Source organism: Galeopterus variegatus, unplaced genomic scaffold (genome assembly GCF_000696425.1).
Source record: "Galeopterus variegatus unplaced genomic scaffold, G_variegatus-3.0.2 Scaffold1173, whole genome shotgun sequence".
NCBI classification, from domain to species: Eukaryota; Metazoa; Chordata; class Mammalia; order Dermoptera; family Cynocephalidae; genus Galeopterus; species Galeopterus variegatus.
Window position 1 is genome coordinate 335,986 of NW_007727284.1, and position 20,517 is coordinate 356,502.

General features: G+C 42.7%; 1 protein-coding gene across 2 annotated transcripts in view; it reads left to right on the forward strand.

The window, feature by feature from the left end:
• The window catches only part of PRKCB (protein kinase C, beta), a 346,927-nt gene that overhangs the window by 290,378 nt on the left and 36,032 nt on the right, over positions 1–20,517 (forward strand). For both annotated transcript variants that reach the window (XM_008575361.1, XM_008575360.1), the window contains exons 11-13: positions 8,665–8,756; positions 10,703–10,765; positions 17,131–17,269. In XM_008575361.1, coding sequence (XP_008573583.1) covers positions 8,665–8,756; positions 10,703–10,765; positions 17,131–17,269 — 294 coding nt within the window. The remainder of the gene's footprint in view (positions 1–8,664; positions 8,757–10,702; positions 10,766–17,130; positions 17,270–20,517) is intronic.

Below are 20,517 nucleotides of genomic sequence, written 5' to 3' on the forward strand. Positions count from 1 at the left end.
TCCCTATCTGGGGACCCCCAGGTGAATTCTGTATATGCGGTCAGACTATCCTCTTACTCATGTTTCAAATTTGAGAAATTCTATCCAGCCATTTTGCATGATGTGGTGACAGACAGACATTTAATTTTACTTACCGATTAACTGGATATGAGAGATAAAAGAGAAAGGGAATTTAAAATTAACTGAAGTCACTTCAAACTCGGAGGACGAGGTTAATGGTGTAATGAAGAATCACAACAATGACAATTTTGAAGAAGCACTTTAAAGTTGAGCCGACTGGCTAGTTTGAAGAGAAATATGGTGAATTTTCCTTTCAGAGCTTTTAATTGGAGTTGACAGTGGAACACCCACGTAGAAACGTCCTGTATCCAGCTGGAGCTGACTGGAGCTCAAGAGAGAGGGAGAGGATAAAATACAAGTCAAGATTCATAAGCCCAGAGACATGGGATTTGAGGCTCTGAGCTGTGACAAGTCCTCTTTGGAAAAGTGAGCAAGTAGGAGAGAACCAAGCTGGACCTCAAGCCGATACTTTTTCTGATTTCCATGTAATTGAGTCCAACAACTAAGCTCTAGTCAAAAACCACCGGGCTTATGATGATATGAAAGATCTTGGAGGCCTTGTAATAATTACATAGGAGGAGTGGGGAACATGCCACGTTTCAGGGTGCAGTGGAGGGAAATAATTATGTAAGAATTGAAGGCAACGGGGAGGGCCAGTTAGCTGAAGCCCCCGTAGTTCACTCTTTGTGTCTGTCAGGCAGTTTCTTTTAGCAGATTCTATTTTTGATTATGGTTTGAATTGCTTGTGTATTTGTTTTAACCAGTGTTCTGAATCCTCTGAAGCAAGCCAGTGCAAAAGGGTGCTTCCAAAACCTCATGGAAAGATTTGTATTTTCTTTTAATTCTATTTTTCCACAAACTTTTTGAAGTACCTCATATCGTTTTCATCATTCTTGCCCCTTTAATGCCTGATACCACAACTTGCAAAAATAAATGCTCAGTCAAAGTTCTAAAACTCACTTCTCTGCTCTAGATGGGATCTAGATGGCCTCTGGCAGTGTTTTTTGAAGTTCCTTACTGTGGAATGGGAGATGAACTTGGTGGGACATGAGTAAATTGCATTTATTTAAAAAATAAGTCATTTACCGGATTTAGGTACCAAAGCCAGCCTAGATAGCACAGAGATGATAGAATCCAGATATGTATTTTTTATAGAGATAATTTCCATTTATGACTTTGGTATAAAGTTTAAAATTTTTTAAATGTCTGTAGGTTTTTTAAGAAGTGAGTTAATAATATGTTAAAAATAAGTAAATCGTAGTAGATGAGGCAGACAAACTTGGTAAAGATCTTGAAGCTGGTTGGGATACAACTCAGGTTTGGGTTGATGTGTCATCATCTGGTCCCACCTGCCTTGCCCCTTGTCCTCTCATGTGACTCAATGAATTTTGCTCTCTGTCTCCAGCAGTAATAGCCACAAAATGAGGGGCTTACCATGCTTAGCTATATTTTTCACAATACACATTAAAACCAACACAAAAACTATAAAGATAGAAATGTAGGCATCCATAGCCCACCTAAAATTATCTCCTACTCCATTTTGGGAAACAGTGCCATTCGGAAACGTGTCTGGTCTCTTCCACTCGTCTGGGGAATTCTTAACATCAGGCACCACAGATTATCCACAGCAGCATCGCTGGCAACAGAATAGTGCCTGGCAGAGAGTGGACATCATCAAGTGTTTGTTCAGAAAATGAAAGGACAGTGAGACGCCAACCACAATGTTTAATAGCTGAGGCACCAGCGTGCCAAGCCACACATGGTACAGTTCAAAGACGATGGGTCTTAAGATTTCCCCACATACAGTTAGTGGTAGAAACAGTCCACAAAACACAGCATCACCCTCAGTGGTGCCATCCCCCAATGTCGGGATTCCGACTAATGAGTTTGGGGGCACTTCGAGTTCTTCCCAGCAGAAAGCAAGCAAGTGAAATCTCTCCCTCACTGACTTCTCTTTCTGTGGCCAATGCCATCTGCTAGTTTTAAAAATAATTTTTAAAAGCAAGTGTTTTCGTTCTCTTCAATGTACAGCAAAGACATGCTATTTTTAGACTTGTTTTCTATCAACCCCCCCCCCCCAAAGAACCAAGTGCTGGATGTTGGCAGTTCTGGCTTGCTGTCTGCATTCTGCCACCAACTTGTATAGTGACCTTTCTGCAAATCTCATACGCCTTGGACCCTGAGAGCAGAAGCGATCATTCTGCCTCCCTCTCCGCTTCTCATTAGGGACGTTGAGAGGGTGAAATAGTTTCAGTCCGAGAAAGGAAAACCACTTCCCTTCTCCCCTCCAAAACTGGTTACCTTGTTCTTCTCCCATGTAACCTGCTGGCTTTTGCCTTGCCGTGTCGCTAATCTGTACGTTGCTTCTCTCCCCTCATGGACTGCAAGCTCTTTGAAGGGAGGACACACCCCCATGTCGACACAGTGTCTAACTCAGAGCCTTTAATGCAGCATGTGCTCACTAGGGGCAGGATAATAAGAGGTGGTGAGTGTAGACTCTGGAAACTGCTGGGTTTCAAGTCCTGGCTCTGCAGTTTTACCAGCTGAGTGACCACTGGCCAGTTACCCTTTCTGAGCTTCAACTTTCATGTCTTCAAAAGGGAGAGAATGATCGTACTCATCACGTTGGGTTGTTTAGAGAGAGAAGTGAGATCACATATATAAAGCACTTAGCTTAGTCCCATAGTCAGTACCCAGAAGATGGTAGCTTTCTGTCATTATTGTTGCTGTTATAATTATTAGGCACTTGATACACTTTTGACAAGTGTGCATATGACTGTTTATATATATATATATATATATATAAGATAAGGTTCTATGCACTGTGAGAAAGATATTTTAAATGGCAAATTAAACTTTTGTTATATGATCAACATCACGTTAGACAGTACACATGTCACCTTGCGTAATGTTCTATGGAGCATGTGCAGAAGGAAGTGAAAGCTTTACAGGTGAAGAGAAAGCTGGACCTGAGAGAGGTTATGTAGCTGCTCTGTGCTGCACAGCTTTGAAGTTATGGAATGAGACTTTGAATTCCACATTGATGTGAAAGGTGGATCCTGGGCTGGCTGGTTAGCTCAGTTGGTTAGAGCATGGTGTTATAATGCCAGGGTCAGGGTTTGGATCCCTGTAATGGCCAGCTGCCAAAAAAAAAATAAAGAAAAGAAAAGGTGGAACTCTTGCCCTACACTTCACTTCCTCACCACCCATTCTCCTGGTTTTCTAGCCCCTCACAGTAGCTTTGCAACTTTTGACAGTTAACTGCCTTTTCATTGCGACCCAGCCATACTGTCATATAAATATAACCAAAACACACATTTCACAAGATAATGCTTAGTGGTTCTCTGTGCAGGGTACTCTGATCATTTCTACTCCATTCTTTCTCTTTCCTTCCTTCCTTCCTTTCTTTCCTTCCCTTCCTTCCTTCCTTCCTTCCTTCCTTCCTTCCTTCCTTCCTTCCTTCCTTCCTTCCTTCCTTCCTTCCTTCCCTTTCTCTCCCTCTCCCTCTCTCTCCTTGTGTCTGTCTGTCTTTCTTTCTCTACTCTCTTTCTCTCTTTCCTTCTTTCTTAAAATTGATCATGACCCACCAAATTGATTTAATGATCAATTCAAGTGAGATACAAGTTGAAAAACACCGGTCTGGCATACAAGACCAGGCAGTGCCAACAGGCCATCTCATTTTCATTGCATTTACAGTTTGCTGCACTGTGCATGTTTCATTTGAGCCCCTCATTCACTCTGTTAGATACGGTTGACTATATTATCTGTGAAGATATCAAGGCTCAGGGATATAAAGTGGTCTTCCCAAGCTCACCCAGCTAGAAACTGTGGGGCCAGGGCTTCAATTCCAACCTCCTGACCGTATGACTGCTGCTTTGGAGACCCACTAAATCCTGCTGCCCCAGGATCATTCATTCATTCACTTAATTAGCTCACTTTGGCCAGGTGTGGTTCCAAGTCCTTGGTACACCATGTTAAGCAAATTTGACATGGTCCCTGGCTTTGTGGAACTTTCTGTTCTATCTGGCACTAGACAGTTCCCTTTAGAGTGAAAACCAGTCTTTTTTTAGGCTGTGAGCCCTTCTGATCTGAGTCAGGCCTCTCTGTCCTTGTCTCCTACCCTGTCTCCTTTCTCTCTTCTCCAATCACACTCATTCCTCAGGGTTCCTAAAGCACATCAGGTGTGCTTTGGCCTCAGGGCCTTGCACAGGCTGTTTTCTCCACCTGTTAAGCTCTTGCTCTAGTTATCTGCATAGCAGCCTCCATCACCTTCTTCAGGTCTTTACTGAAGCATCTCCTCAATAAGGTTTATCTTGAAGACTTCAGTGGAATTGGAACTCCCTTCTTGCATCTCACCCAGCTGGCACTCTTAATCTCCCTTACTCTACTCTGTTTTTATCATGGCACTTATTACCTGTTAACGTTTTATATAACTTATTTATTATGTTTAGTGTTTATTGTCTTCATCTGCATCCCCCTACTAGAATGGAAGATAAAGGCAGGGGAGTTTTGTTGGTCTTATTCCCCACTCTGTCCCCAGAACCTATAACCTTTTTCCTAGTAGGGCTCTATAGATTTTTTTTACTTAATTCCTGAGTGAATAAATAGAAGAAATAATCATCCAGTTAAATATATAATTAAAAATAATGATGTGATCAGAGGGAAAAAACCCACAGAGACTCATGAAAGAATCTAACAGGCAGACCTAATTTAGATTGGGTGGGTTAGGGAACGTGATTTTATTTCAGGCTGAGAACATGAAAGAGACTTCAGTTCCCTGCAATTAGTTAGTGCAGACCCTGCCAATGCAAACCAAAGGAATGTAACATAAAGAGTGCTTTAACCCAAGCAGATGTTTCTAAGAAGAGGTGAAGTCATTCATTCATTTAGCAAACATGCTTTGATGGAGAGAGGACAAGTCACATTTGGGTGCTGTCCAAGGACCGTAACATGCATCTGTCTCATTTAATCCCAACACGACCACTGTGGTTTTATTTTCTCCTCTTTACAGATGAGGAAACCCAGATATTAAATATNTTCCTTCCTTCCTTCCTTCCTTCCTTCCTTCCTTCCTTCCTTCCTTCCTTCTCTTTCTCTCCCTCTCCCTCTCTCTCCTTGTGTCTGTCTGTCTTTCTTTCTCTACTCTCTTTCTCTCTTTCCTTCTTTCTTAAAATTGATCATGACCCACCAAATTGATTTAATGATCAATTCAAGTGAGATACAAGTTGAAAAACACCGGTCTGGCATACAAGACCAGGCAGTGCCAACAGGCCATCTCATTTTCATTGCATTTACAGTTTGCTGCACTGTGCATGTTTCATTTGAGCCCCTCATTCACTCTGTTAGATACGGTTGACTATATTATCTGTGAAGATATCAAGGCTCAGGGATATAAAGTGGTCTTCCCAAGCTCACCCAGCTAGAAACTGTGGGGCCAGGGCTTCAATTCCAACCTCCTGACCGTATGACTGCTGCTTTGGAGACCCACTAAATCCTGCTGCCCCAGGATCATTCATTCATTCACTTAATTAGCTCACTTTGGCCAGGTGTGGTACCAAGTCCTTGGTACACCATGTTAAGCAAATTTGACATGGTCCCTGGCTTTGTGGAACTTTCTGTTCTATCTGGCACTAGACAGTTCCCTTTAGAGTGAAAACCAGTCTTTTTTTAGGCTGTGAGCCCTTCTGATCTGAGTCAGGCCTCTCTGTCCTTGTCTCCTACCCTGTCTCCTTTCTCTCTTCTCCAATCACACTCATTCCTCAGGGTTCCTAAAGCACATCAGGTGTGCTTTGGCCTCAGGGCCTTGCACAGGCTGTTTTCTCCACCTGTTAAGCTCTTGCTCTAGTTATCTGCATAGCAGCCTCCATCACCTTCTTCAGGTCTTTACTGAAGCATCTCCTCAATAAGGTTTATCTTGAAGACTTCAGTGGAATTGGAACTCCCTTCTTGCATCTCACCCAGCTGGCACTCTTAATCTCCCTTACTCTACTCTGTTTTTATCATGGCACTTATTACCTGTTAACGTTTTATATAACTTATTTATTATGTTTAGTGTTTATTGTCTTCATCTGCATCCCCCTACTAGAATGGAAGATAAAGGCAGGGGAGTTTTGTTGGTCTTATTTTGGAGACCCACTAAATCCTGCTGCCCCAGGATCATTCATTCATTCACTTAATTAGCTCACTTTGGCCAGGTGTGGTACCAAGTCCTTGGTACACCATGTTAAGCAAATTTGACATGGTCCCTGGCTTTGTGGAACTTTCTGTTCTATCTGGCACTAGACAGTTCCCTTTAGAGTGAAAACCAGTCTTTTTTTAGGCTGTGAGCCCTTCTGATCTGAGTCAGGCCTCTCTGTCCTTGTCTCCTACCCTGTCTCCTTTCTCTCTTCTCCAATCACACTCATTCCTCAGGGTTCCTAAAGCACATCAGGTGTGCTTTGGCCTCAGGGCCTTGCACAGGCTGTTTTCTCCACCTGTTAAGCTCTTGCTCTAGTTATCTGCATAGCAGCCTCCATCACCTTCTTCAGGTCTTTACTGAAGCATCTCCTCAATAAGGTTTATCTTGAAGACTTCAGTGGAATTGGAACTCCCTTCTTGCATCTCACCCAGCTGGCACTCTTAATCTCCCTTACTCTACTCTGTTTTTATCATGGCACTTATTACCTGTTAACGTTTTATATAACTTATTTATTATGTTTAGTGTTTATTGTCTTCATCTGCATCCCCCTACTAGAATGGAAGATAAAGGCAGGGGAGTTTTGTTGGTCTTATTCCCCACTCTGTCCCCAGAACCTATAACCTTTTTCCTAGTAGGGCTCTATAGATTTTTTTTACTTAATTCCTGAGTGAATAAATAGAAGAAATAATCATCCAGTTAAATATATAATTAAAAATAATGATGTGATCAGAGGGAAAAAACCCACAGAGACTCATGAAAGAATCTAACAGGCAGACCTAATTTAGATTGGGTGGGTTAGGGAACGTGATTTTATTTCAGGCTGAGAACATGAAAGAGACTTCAGTTCCCTGCAATTAGTTAGTGCAGACCCTACCAATGCAAACCAAAGGAATGTAACATAAAGAGTGCTTTAACCCAAGCAGATGTTTCTAAGAAGAGGTGAAGTCATTCATTCATTTAGCAAACATGCTTTGATGGAGAGAGGACAAGTCACATTTGGGTGCTGTCCAAGGACCGTAACATGCATCTGTCTCATTTAATCCCAACACGACCACTGTGGTTTTATTTTCTCCTCTTTACAGATGAGGAAACCCAGATATTAAATATCTCTCCAAATAGACCCAGCTATCAGGATGCAGAAGTGGGTTTCCAAATAAAGTCTCTTTGGCACCAAAGCCTATGCTCTTTCACTCTCTGGGCACTTACTACATGCTAGTCATGGTACCAGAAACAGGGTTTACACAGCCCAGGAGGACATATCTCCTGATTTGAATGAGTTCACAGTATCCCTTGAAAGACATGTTGAAAAAAATCCCCTGAATAGGGTACAGATTTCTTTTTCTGGCCCCAATTCTTCTACTTCTGGATATGCCCTCCTAGGCTACTATTTTTCAAAGTTAGATCATTCATGTTTTGTTTTGTCCATGTTGAAAAAAATCCCCTGAATAGGGTACAGATTTCTTTTTCTGGCCCCAATTCTTCTACGTATGGATATGCCCTCCTAGGCTACTATTTTTCAAAGTTAGATCATTCATGTTTTGTTTTGTTTTTGATAGCCACTGTATTAGTTATCTATCGCAGAGTACCTCAAAAATTCAGTGGCTTAAATCCACAATAAACATTTATTTTCCCACCCTTTCTGTGGGTCAGGAATTTGGTAGTGGCTTCCCTAGGTGATTCTGACTTTGGGATTGCGGTCAAGTTGCCGGCAGGGATTGCAGTCACCTGGAAGCTTGACTGGGCACAAGGTGGTTCACTCACATGACTGGGTGGTTGGTGCTGGCTGTTGGCAGGAGGTCTCCATTCTTTGATATACCTTTCCACAGTGCTGCTTGAGTGTCCTCATGACATGGCAGCTGGCTTCCCCCAGAGCATATGATCCAAGAGAGAGCAGGGTGGAAGCTGTAAGGTCTTTTAGGACCTGGTCCCGGAAGACACACAGTGTCATTTTTATAATACCCTGTTGGTTACTTGAATCAGTCCTATTCATTGTGCAAAGGTGCTATGCAAGGGCATGAACACCAGGAGGTGAAAAGTCTCTGGGAGTCCATCATAGAGGCCAGCTACCACAGCTACCTGTCAGCTGTGATATTATTTACCAAACATTTTCACTTTTTGTTGAAACTAGCTTTGTCCTAAACAATAGTATCAATTAAGTCACAAGATTAATGTACTATTAATATTTTCTAGCACAAACAAATATAAACTTGTAATTATTAATTTAAAAAAATTGTCTACCACCTGTTTTCACTTGTATACTTCCAGTGCCACAAATGTTACACTTGGAGAAGCATTAGGCCTGGCTCACAGGGATCTGTCAGAGAGTCTTGGTGCCATTCGTCATAAATTCCAGCTATTCCCTGCTCTCCATTTGGAACCTGAGAAACTACAGGGTGGTGATTTTGTTGTTCGCTCTCTTTTTCCAGGACCGCCTGTACTTCGTGATGGAGTACGTGAACGGGGGAGACCTCATGTACCACATCCAGCAAGTTGGCCGGTTTAAGGAGCCTCATGCTGTGTAAGTGGAAACTTCTACTGTGCTTTTCCCTTGGGATAAATGGGTGGGTTGTTGGTTCCTTTGGGGTTTTAGCCAGAGAAGAATTTTTAAACATTTCAGGCTGCTGCTTCATGAGAAATATTTGGCCAGGGGAGGAAGGTGTTCTGCTTGATATGGGATGCTTCTTTTTTGGTTTGTTTTTGTTTTTTTTTTTTCAGGCTGAGAAGTTAAGCTCTAAAACCACAGCTATTTCTTTATCTCTAATTCTTGTCCCTAACTCCTGAGGAAGGCCCTATAGCTTCCTTGGGAAATGTCTTTGTAGATTTTGTTTTTTCATTTGCTAGTATTTATTGAGAACTTACTGTGTGCCAGGCCCTAAATGCTTAACAAACGTTGTCTCGTTTCATCCTGAAACAACTCTGAGAGGTTGGTATTATCACCTCTGCTTTACAAACAAGGAAACTGAGAGACCCTGGGAGTTATGGAAACTTGCTCAAGATCACAGAGCTAGTGCGAGGCTGATCTAGACTCCTGAACTCGACTTTTTTGCTCGTGTTCTCTATCCTACACCACTCTCTGTCTTAGATGCCTTCACTCCAGGGAGAAGAAGGATCAGGCTGAATAGTGGCAGCAGTCTGTGGTTTCTGGGATGGGGAGCCTGATTCTGAGTTTTTGGAAATGTGTTTCCTCTGCTGAGTTCATTCTGTCCTCTCAGTCCACAAGGCAGTCAGAGTCTCTTCTCTGCAGAGCTCAAACCTCATCACGTTATTTCCTTGCTTAGAACTCTGTCGGTGAACAGGAACATGACAAGTCATAGGAATTAGCAATGGTAACCTCTCATAGGGAGTTAGCTAAGATCTTGTTGCACCTTCAGAAAGCCCCCAGGGCTTGTCTGTGGCCCCACCTTATCATTCTAGAGGCTTGTGGGCTCCTGTTCCATTCAGCTTGCCCCTCCTCCTCCCACCTGCTGAGGTTGTGAGCACTGTGCTCCAGTAGTTTACATTTTCTTGTGCTTCCAAATCAAGCCACTCATATCTCTTGGCATAATTATTTTTTTGGTGGCTGGCCAGTACAGGGATCTGAACCCTTGACCTTGGTGTTACAGCACCACGCTCTAACCAGCTGAGCTAACCGGCCAGCTCTCTTGGCATAATTCTAATGGGACAATAGAGCTGTCTCTTCTTTACTTCTAACATCTAATTCACTAAGGGCTCTAATTCCATTATCACACAGACGTATTGTTGGGACACTTAACATAGTTCCCCAAAGCTCTGCTGAACCCTTGTGGTATAACTGGGCTTTCTAGTTCTCTCAAAACTTCTTTCCTTCGGGGTGGGCCTTCATTACAAGGTTACACTTTGGATGGATGTTCTTTCCAATCCTGGCTGTGCCATTCATTAGCTGCAGAACTTGACCAAGTTATTTCATCTCTCTAACCTCAGTTTCCTCATCTGAAGAACAGGGAGTGTAATAGTAGACCTTCCTCACAGGATTAAATCAGACAATGCTTAAAATGATGGTAGATAGATGGTAAGACTTCAACAGATGTCAGCTATTATTATTAAGATATTTTAACTTGCTGTAGCCTGAAACTATCATTTTTCATCCAGTTTATCATATCCCATGGCCCCCTTTCCACTACGCATTTGTTGAACCTCTGCCCACCCCCAGTGTGTCACTTCGGTGGCCTCACAGCTCTCTAAACCATCCTGATAGTTCATTCCTCCTCTTGGCATTTATGAGATGTATAGCTGCCCACCCATGGTGGGACTTTAATGCTCTATGCCTAGTTCAGTATTGTTTCGAATTCTGAGAGTTGCTATGCATCTGTTGTCCTTGAATTTCTCCATCACTTTTTTTTTTTTTAAATTTCAGATTTTACGCTGCCGAAATTGAATTCTGAGAGTTGCTATGCATCTGTTGTCCTTGAATTTCTCCATCACTTTTTTTTTTTTTTTTAATTTCAGATTTTACGCTGCCGAAATTGCCATCGGTCTGTTCTTCTTGCAGAGCAAGGGCATCATTTACCGGTAAGTGAACACTGCCGTACTTTCCCTCCCTCCTTTCCCTCAGCTCCTCCCTTCCCTGCCTCTTTCTTCTGCTTTTAAAATTAGAATCCGCGGTGGGGGAGGAATCCTCTGTACTAACTTGGGCATGTGTTCTGCCAGGCAGTATCGCCCACTGCCCTGGCAAAGTCTGGGCAGCTCTTGATGGTGGTAGAAAATCTCGATGGATTTTGTCACCAATGGTGGTTCAGAGGCCAACATGAGACCATTTTCTTTAAGAGGAGGAGGCTCACCAATGGCTTCTTTCTCTTGCCCGTGTACCCCATATTTGGGGAGCACTGTGGCTGACAGAATGTGGAGGATCATGTTATTATAAAACTTTTTTTTTTTTTGCCATGTAACTACAACTTGGAAATGGATCTCTGAGTGGCTTGCCCTGAAAGACAGGTTTAAGTTCAGGACTTGGCATTTGCTGGTTTTTGGAGGAGTGAGTGTATGATCATTGCTGTATGAGTCATACCATTTTATATTTCACGCAAGGCAGAATACTGAGCCTGAGGCTGCTATTTGTCAGTGAGTCCAGGGCTACGATTCTCCTTGTGCTACATGAATGCAAGTGGCATAGTTGGTGCAGGCTTGGGCTAATGTGTTATGCAAGAGAGGCTGGCAGGGCATGGGGCTTCCAAATGGCCCTTGGCATGAATGAGGGTCTATTTAAAAGATCATAAAGAACCATGAAAGTCCATTTCTTTCATTTGTTTGATGAATACTGCCTGTGTGCTAGGCAGTATTCTGGGTGGTAGGAATACACCAGTGAAGAAAATAGACAACCCTCCCTGCCCTGGTGGTGACAGTAAATCATAAAAATACAGTCTGTCAAGTAGTGGTAAGTGTTGTAAAGAAAAATGAAGTAGGGGAGGGGGCTGATGTGTGCTGGGTGGTAGAGGGTTGCTTCTCATTCATGGAGAACATGGTGATCAAGGTCTGGAGAATTAGGGGTGACTTGGGGGTCCTGGGCCTGAAGGATATGAAACTAACAGACATGAAGAGATTAGCCCCGGTAGTTTCAAGGCAGACATTAGAGGTGTGGCTGTGGGTGCTGGTGGGATGGAGGGTTGGGGGGTGGGGTCTTACCAGAAGCCCACAGAGTCCTGGGCTTTTATTCATTTGTGGAAGCGATGATATGATATCTGGTGGAGGAGGGATGATCTTATCCTGAGCGTAGAGTCCCCACCATCCTATTTTCTCCTGCTAATGGAGTGATGAAGGTCAGGAAGAGGAGTGATTCTACCAGGCCTATGGGTGATTCCAATGAAGGTATAGAAATAGAGAGAAAAAGAGGAATTTAAATTTTAAATAGTATGATCATTCTGTATATTCTTGCCCTCGATGAACATCTCTCACCACGTGAGCATGAGATGGGACATGTGAATCCTCTCATTCCCTCATTTCCCTTTTGACTCTCATAGTGTGAACATCTTTTTGTGCCAGATGCAATGCTTGTGTTGAAAGGTTCACATAATTTTCCACTTGACGTGACCCCTAAATTCAAGCCAATGACTTGAGTTGGTGCTCAATCAAAGAAGCAGGGATCACGGGTAATTTTTCACTCTACGTGATTTTCACCTTATGTGCTGACATTGTACCTAACTCCTGTGCAGGATGTACCTGCACTGGAGTAGAACCAACTGGGTTCTTGAGAAGATTAAATATGGAACTACAAGTTTATTAGAAGAAAATCTAGTTCTGGGATAAGGACCAGGAGAGAAAATAGAGTTCTGGTCAACTGGGTTGGGGTTCAGGGCTAGTTTCCAATCTAGCAGGGAAATGGATTGAGATCTAGGCTCCGTGGACTCAGTCCATTGGCCAGTCAGGTCATAAAACCCAAAGATAAGCATTTCAAGTGCTATGACCACGCCTACTCCAAAGCCCGCTCTGCTAACCTATTACACATTCTCCCTTTCATACTCCGCTGTTATGTTTTTTTGAATTTATTTTTAAATTGTGGCAAAAAATACATAAGATTTGCCATTTTAACCATTTGTAACCATATAATTCTGTGGAATTAATTAAATTCACAATGCTATGTAAACCATCACTTCCTCTATATATTTCTTAAACTTTTCTGTCATCCTAAACATAAGCTCTGTACCCATCAGGCAATAACTTCCCATTATTCCTTCCCCTGGTTTCTGGTAACCACTAATCTACTTCTGTCTCTGAATTCTTTCTTTTTTTTTAATTTATTTTTTCTTGATTTACCCATGATAGTTGTATATATTTATGGGGTATAATGTAATATGTGGGTACACTTATACAGTGTGCAATGATCATATCAGGTCAGTTAACACATCCATCGCCTCAAACATTTGTCATTTCTTTGTGTTGGGAACAATCAAAATCCTCTCTACTAGCTATTTGAAATTATACAATAAATTATTGTTGACTGTAGTCTCCCTGCAGTGCTATAGAACACTAGATCTTATTCTTTCTATCTCTCTACAATTTTGTATCCATTGACCACCCTCTCCCCATCCTCCTCCTTCTTACGCTTACTTAGTATGGTTTTTAAAGGAATATTGATCAATCTCTTAAGCCAGTCACCATCTGAACCCCTTTGTGTGTGAGAACAGAGTCCCTCTCCTCCTATAAAGATTGAAAACACCTGATACTTCCTTACACAGCCTCCCTGTAACCAGGGAAAGCACACGACCTAGGCTCTGCCGCTCATTCATACTCACCTTGAATCAGAAACTGGTAACCAAGGAAGCAGAGACCGAGAGTGGCCATATTAATCAGCTACAGCTAGTGTCCAGAGGCAAGAGGAGAGGTGGTTTTGAGCAGCAACATGCAGAGTCCAGCATGAGGCCTTTCTGGAACAAGGGACCACGTCTGTGTCCATTGGTGGTATATTAGTCCATTTCTGTTGCTTATAACACAATACCTGAAACTGGGTAATTTATAAGAAAACAAAATGTATTGCTTACAGTTTGGGAGGCTGGAAAGTCCAAAGCCCAGGGAACACATTTGGTGAAGGCCTTGGTGATGGCAGCAGTGACCCAGGGGTCTCACATGGTAGAAAATAGTGGAGCAGAGAGAGGTTAACCTCTCGTGTTCTCTTCCTTTAAAGCCCTCAGAACCACGCCCCCAACCACCATTATTAATCCAGCACGGTCCTACAATCCAGTCACCTCTTCAAGGCCCCACCTTTCAATTATCATAATAGCACTTCCCACCCTCAGCAGTCACAGTGGGGATTAAGCTTCAGTGACGTTGGGGGGAATCCAGGCTATAGCAGCTGGCATCAGTGGTGACTTCACTGGACAAGCTCTGTGTTGCAACTCAGCATTTTTTTTTCTGGCTGTGTAGCCTCCTATCTGATTCTTCAGCCTCCTTCCCAATATCCTTTCATAAATTCCTTTTCAGGTTGAAATCTTCAGAGTTGTATTTTGTTGCTCAACACCAAGAATGTCCATTGAAATTGATAATCAAATGAAAACTATAAAAAAAATTACATGACAAAAGATGTATAGTTTAATAATTTCATAGAGATTGCTTTCACGGTGGTAAAGTCTTTTAAAATGTTACAAATCACTCCTGTCTTCAGTTGGATCTCTAGTTAACTGGACAGCTTTTAAGTACAGAGGATAAGGAATTATGTTGGACTTACCCTCTCTGAGGAACATGGCTGGAGATGTTGGGAGGAGGGAGGATGAAAGATCCTTCCTGTCAAGTGTAGTCTCTCATTCATTGATCACCGTCTCTGGCATGTGTGTTGATTTTGCCCTTGACGGGTTTCTGAAGATGAAAGCAATTGCTTCAGCCCCTTTTGAAGTAGAAATGAGGATTCATTACATAGAACAAAGAAAGGCAGTGGAATATCAGAACACTGCTCTGCGACAGTGAATATGACAGGGTACCTTGACGGGTTTCTGAAGATGAAAGCAATTGCTTCAGCCCCTTTTGAAGTAGAAATGAGGACTCATTACATAGAACAAAGAAAGGCAGTGGAATATCAGAACACTGCTCTGCGACAGTGAATATGACAGGGTGTCTTCCAGCCCCAAGACCTGCTGGCTTGTGGCACCTGGAACTCCTTTTCTATAACAAAGATTTTATCACTTCTGTAGTTGATCCAACTTCCTGTTTGTGGGCATGTGGTCAAGTTGAGAGATATCATGTGTCTCTATTCATAAAATTACATGTAGACCTAGTATGTTTGTGTGAAGCAAGTTGCTGTAAAGTGCAGTTCTTCTAAGTTCCAACCTAGTATTCAGAGACCACCTTGGCTTATAGGTAAGCACGAAGGTTTAATTTGAGCAGTACCATGGACAGAGCCAAAGAGGGTGGAATGTTGCTTGGCAAACGGTGGGTGCAAGTGGACCCCCCCCATTGGATGAAGAGACCCCACGTACACAGATAGGACATGCCAGGATGTATTTTCAGGTTCTATTCTTTCAGTTGGAAGTGATGACAGCAACTCAATTCAAACTAACTTAAAAGAGGCATTTATTGGCTGGCATCACTGAAAACTCCAGGGGCAGATCTGACTTCAGGTGTGGATAGATGCAGGCACAGGTAATATAATGACGGTTCAATCTTCACCCTCTCTCTAGGTTCTGCTTTATCTGTGCTAACTTATCTCTCAATTTGGTGACCCCTAGAGCTTCTAGACTTACAGTCTACCACTTGAGCAATCCCAGTATAAAAAGAGCTTATCTTTTTCCTGATAGCACCAACAAAATGACCAGGGCTGATACTTAGTGGCTTTGATTAGCCCAGATTGGGTCACATGCTCATTCCTGAATCAATCTCTGTGACCATCAGGGTGGACTATTTTTACTGGCCAGAAGGCTTGTGGGACCATTACAGGAATTAAGTTTAGCACCACCCATGTTACATGCCTTGAGAATTGGGGAAAGACAGTTCTTCAAAGGAATGATGCTAAAATAGGCAGAAACCACCTATTCAGATGCACACCACCCAATCAGGATGATTTAGGGGAGAGATCCGAACTGAGCAGTAGATCCTCTTACCTCTCAGGAAGCTGGACTTCCCCATCTTCTATAAAACTGGGACGGTCTGACCCGTGTATCATCCCTCCTCACTGGTGTTGAAACACAAAGTGTTGACGTTGCAGAAGGTGTTTAGGGAGGAGGAAAGTGTGTTGATGTTGGAGCAATCCTATATGCTGGAGGCATGCAGGGGTTCCCCAAAATACCAGCTTTTCTCATCAACACAGATGGATATTAAAAAAATGAGAGTATAGCACGTATCCTTTAGCTTAAAGCTCATCGCCTTACAGAAATCCTTCCTGACACCCTGTTTAAAATGACCTGCCCAGATTACTATTTCATTGTCCTCTTTATTTTCTTTATAACACTTATCAGAATCTATAATAATCATGCTTATAGATTTGAGTGCTTGCTAATTGTCTTTTTTTCTGCACTAGAATTTAATCTGAATAAGAGAAGAATGCTTGTTTATCTTGTTCACAGCTATATATCTAACTCCTGGCATTAGTGTCTGTCATCACATACTAGGTGTGCAACAAATATTTTGATTGAAAGAATCAGTGGGAACTCCTGGATCCTAAGAAGCTACCCAGGAGAGCTTGAAGCACTTGGAGTTAACTATGTTTATCTCAATGAGTTTTTTTTTTTCCCTCCATGATTTTCAGAGATATTAAGCAAATAATAATTTTGTGAAAAATATATTTTCCAGGGCTGGCAGGTGGCTCACTTGGGAGAGTGTGGTGCTGACAACACCAAGGCCACATGTTCAGATCCCTATATAGTGATGGCCGGTTAGCTCACTTGGGAGAATATTTTCCAGGGCTGGCAGGTGGCTCACTTGGGAGAGTGTGGTGCTGACAACACCAAGGCCACGTGTTCAGATCCCTATATAGTGATGGCCGGTTAGCTCACTTGGGAGAATGTGGTGCAGACAACACCAAGTCAAGGGTTAAGATCCCCTTACCCAGTCATCTTAGAAAAGAAAAAGAAAAAGAAAAATATATCTTCCTACAAAATATAGGGGGTCCTTAAGTTGCAAAGATCAACTCTTGGAATTCTCCTGGATTCTGGAGGCCTCTATAGATGCTCTGTCCTTTGATTCTCTGTGTCTCTCTCTCTCTTCTCAGAGCTGTTGCCTTGTGTCCTCGTGAGACACTTGGCACAGCTGGCTCTGTAGACAAAGAAAAGCACAGAGGCTTGTGGACCCCTTTTTATCTCCCTGACAGATTGTAAGCTTTTGGAGGGCAAGGGATGGTTTATACTCACCTTGATGCCCCCACAATATCTAGCACAGTATTTAATGCATAATGAGTGGCTGTTGGTTGGCTTGAAACAGTGTTTAATTAAATCCCTAAATTCTTATGTCTGCCACAGCGACCTAAAACTTGACAACGTGATGCTGGATTCTGAGGGGCACATCAAGATTGCTGATTTTGGCATGTGTAAGGAAAACATCTGGGATGGGGTGACAACCAAGACCTTCTGTGGCACTCCAGACTACATAGCCCCTGAGGTGAGAGCTGATGGTACCCCTCTTCTGCACATCCACGTTGTGGTGATGCCCCCCCCTTCCCCATATGGCCGCGTGAGAGCTGGGAAGGGTTGAGGGTGGTACCTGGCAAGCGAACCCTGGGCTGGTCCTTATTCTATACTCTAAATCATTCCTTTGAGATCACACATGCAAATTAACTTAGCACACATCCAGAAGCTCAGACCCAAAATACATCAAGGTTTGGGAGAAATTTTAAATAAAACTCAAAAGAACCATCCAACACACATCAGTAAAGTTCTTCATCAAGCTGCTATGGCTCATGGTCATAAGATTCCTCCTAATTATGACACCAAAATATTTGGGGAGAGAGAGAGAGGGCAGATCCCCTGAGCTGACATATGACACAGGGTCTGTGTATTGTGTATGTCCCTTAACAAGGGAATGAGCAATAGAGTCTGATGTATTTAGAACATGAAGTACTACTAGGCATCAATTCAGAAGAGTGAGTTAGATATACGAGGCTACTTCAAAAATTTCATGGGAAGATTCATGTTATCTTTCTTTCTTTTTTTTTTTTTTTGTCTTTTTGTCTTTTTCCGTGTCCGGCAACGGATCGCAACCCTCAGTGTTGCTCCTGCGCCTCGCTCAGCCAGTGAGCGGGAACCAGTCTGTATGTGGGATCCGAACCCTCGGGCGGGAGCGCCGCCGCGCTTCCCAAGCGGCGCACTATCCAGTGCGCCACCGGGCCGGCCCATTCATGTTATCTTTCTTTTTTTTTTTTTTTGTCTTTTTGTCTTTTTCCGTGTCCGGCAACGGATCGCAACCCTCAGTGTTGCTCCTGCGCCTCGCTCAGCCAGTGAGCGGGAACCAGTCTGTATGTGGGATCCGAACCCTCGGGCGGGAGCGCCGCCGCGCTTCCCAAGCGGCGCACTATCCAGTGCGCCACCGGGCCGGCCCATTCATGTTATCTTTCAATTCTATTTTTTCATGAACTTTTTAAGTACCCTTGTATATATAGATATGGAAAGATCTTCAAGACATTTTTAAGAGGAAAAAAATATCAAGGTACAGAATGATAATAATACCATTTATGGATAGCAGTAACAATACACAGAATAATGCTATATATATATACATATTTTTTTTAAAGATGACCAGTAAGGGGATCTTAACCCCTGACTTGGTGTTGGCAGCACAATGCCAAACCCATGGCATTGGTGTTATCAGCACCACACTCTCCCAAATGAGCCACGGGACGGCCTTCCACTATGTCTTTTTTATGAGTATGTATACACGCGTGTAAAAGCACACAAAATCTGGACAATTACAGACCAATTTTCTAACATTAGTTACCTCTGAGGATAAGAGCATGGTAAAGGGAAATTTAACTTCACCTGTATACTTTTTACATTTTTCACAAGAGAAATGTATTTGTGTATTCCTTGAGTAATGAGAAAGAAATCCTTTTAAAAATTAATTCTTTATTAAAGCCCAGTGGAGATTTTCCTTTGTGACATACTTTGATCTATTATTATTTTGTTAATTGATTAGGATATCAGACACAATCTCAAATATAATTCCTTAGGGCCCGTGGCTCACTCGGGAGAGTGTGGGACTGATAACACCAAGGCCACGGGTTCGGATCCCTATATAGGGATGGCTGGTTCGAGTGCGGTGCTGATAACACCAAGGCCACAGGTTCGGATCCCTATATAGGGATGGCTGGTTCGTTCACTTGGGTGAGTGTGGTGCTGACAACACCAAGTCAAGGGTTAAGATCCCCTTACCGGTCATCTTTAAAAAAAAAAAAATTCTGGGCCGGCCCAGTGGCACATGCTACAGTGCACTGCTTGGGAGCGCCGCGGCTCTCCCGCCGAGGGTTCGGATCCCACATACAGACCGGCTGCTCACTGGCTGAGTGAGGTGCGAGAGCAACGTCCGGTACGGGCGCGACACTGAGGGTTGCGATCTGTTGCCGGTCATGAAAAAAGACAAAAAAAAAAAAAAAAAAAAAGGTAAAAAAAAAAAAATCCTTGATATATCATGAGTTCGATAATCTCTGGTTCTCAGCTCTAGCTGCACTTTAGAGTCCTGGGGGAGCTTTTAAAATGTAGGATGCCCAGGCGTCATCCTAGATCAATTGAGTTAGAGTCTCTGCAGGGTGAAGGCCAGGACCTATGGTTTTCAAAAGTTCCTGGTTGGTGATGATGCGGACAGCACAGATGCCCTGATCCGTGTTGCTGTGGGTGAAGTATTCTCCTGCAGCCCTCCGATGGGAGGAAGATGCTGTGGGTGAGGCCTTGCCATTAACTGACCACATCACCTCTGGTCGCTTCTCTCGCCTCCCCAGGCTCTCTTTTCCATTGTAAAAAGATGAACTTGTTGGGTTGTCATGAGGATCAGATAAGACATGAAGTACTTTAAAAATGTGAAAACACTTTGAATGAGAAGTATTCTCACAGAAATCTTTCCCTTCAGTGTCTGGCAGTTACTTCTCTTTAGAGCATGTTTCATTTATTTATTTGTTTTTGTTTTTGTTTTTCCTTTAAATTTGTATTTTGTCGATATACAATGTGGTTGATTATTATGGCCCATTACCGAAACCTCCCTCCCTCCTCCCTCTCCCTCCTCCCACCCAACAATGTCCTTTCCATTTGCTTGTTGTAACAACTTCAAAGGATTGTAGTTGTTATATCTTCTCCCCCCCCCCCGTTATTATTTGTGTGTGTGAGTGAATTTATTTATTTATTTTTAGCTCCCACCAATAAGTGAGAACATGTGGTATTTCTTTTTCTCTGCCTGACTCGTTTCACTTAATATAATTCTCTCAAGGTCCATCCATGTTGTTGCAAGTGGCCGTATTTCATTCGTTTTTATAGCTGAGTAGTATTCCATTGTGTAGATATACCACATTTTCCGTATCCACTCATCCAGTGATGGACATTTGGGCTGGTTCCAACTCTTGGCTATGCACTCATTTATTTATTTGTAATTGACAAATAAAATTGGATACATTCATCATGTGCAACATGTTGTTTTAAAATATGTATACATTGTGGAAAGGCTAAATCAAGTTAATTAACGTCTGCATTACCTCACATGCTTATCATTTTTTGTGGGGTGAAAACACTCAAAATCCACTCTCAGCAATTTTCAGGAATAGAATACGTTGTTGTTAACTGTAGTCACCATGTTGTACCATAGACCTCTCGAACGTGTTCCTCCTGTCTAACTGAAATTTTGTATCCTTTGACCAACATCTCTGCATT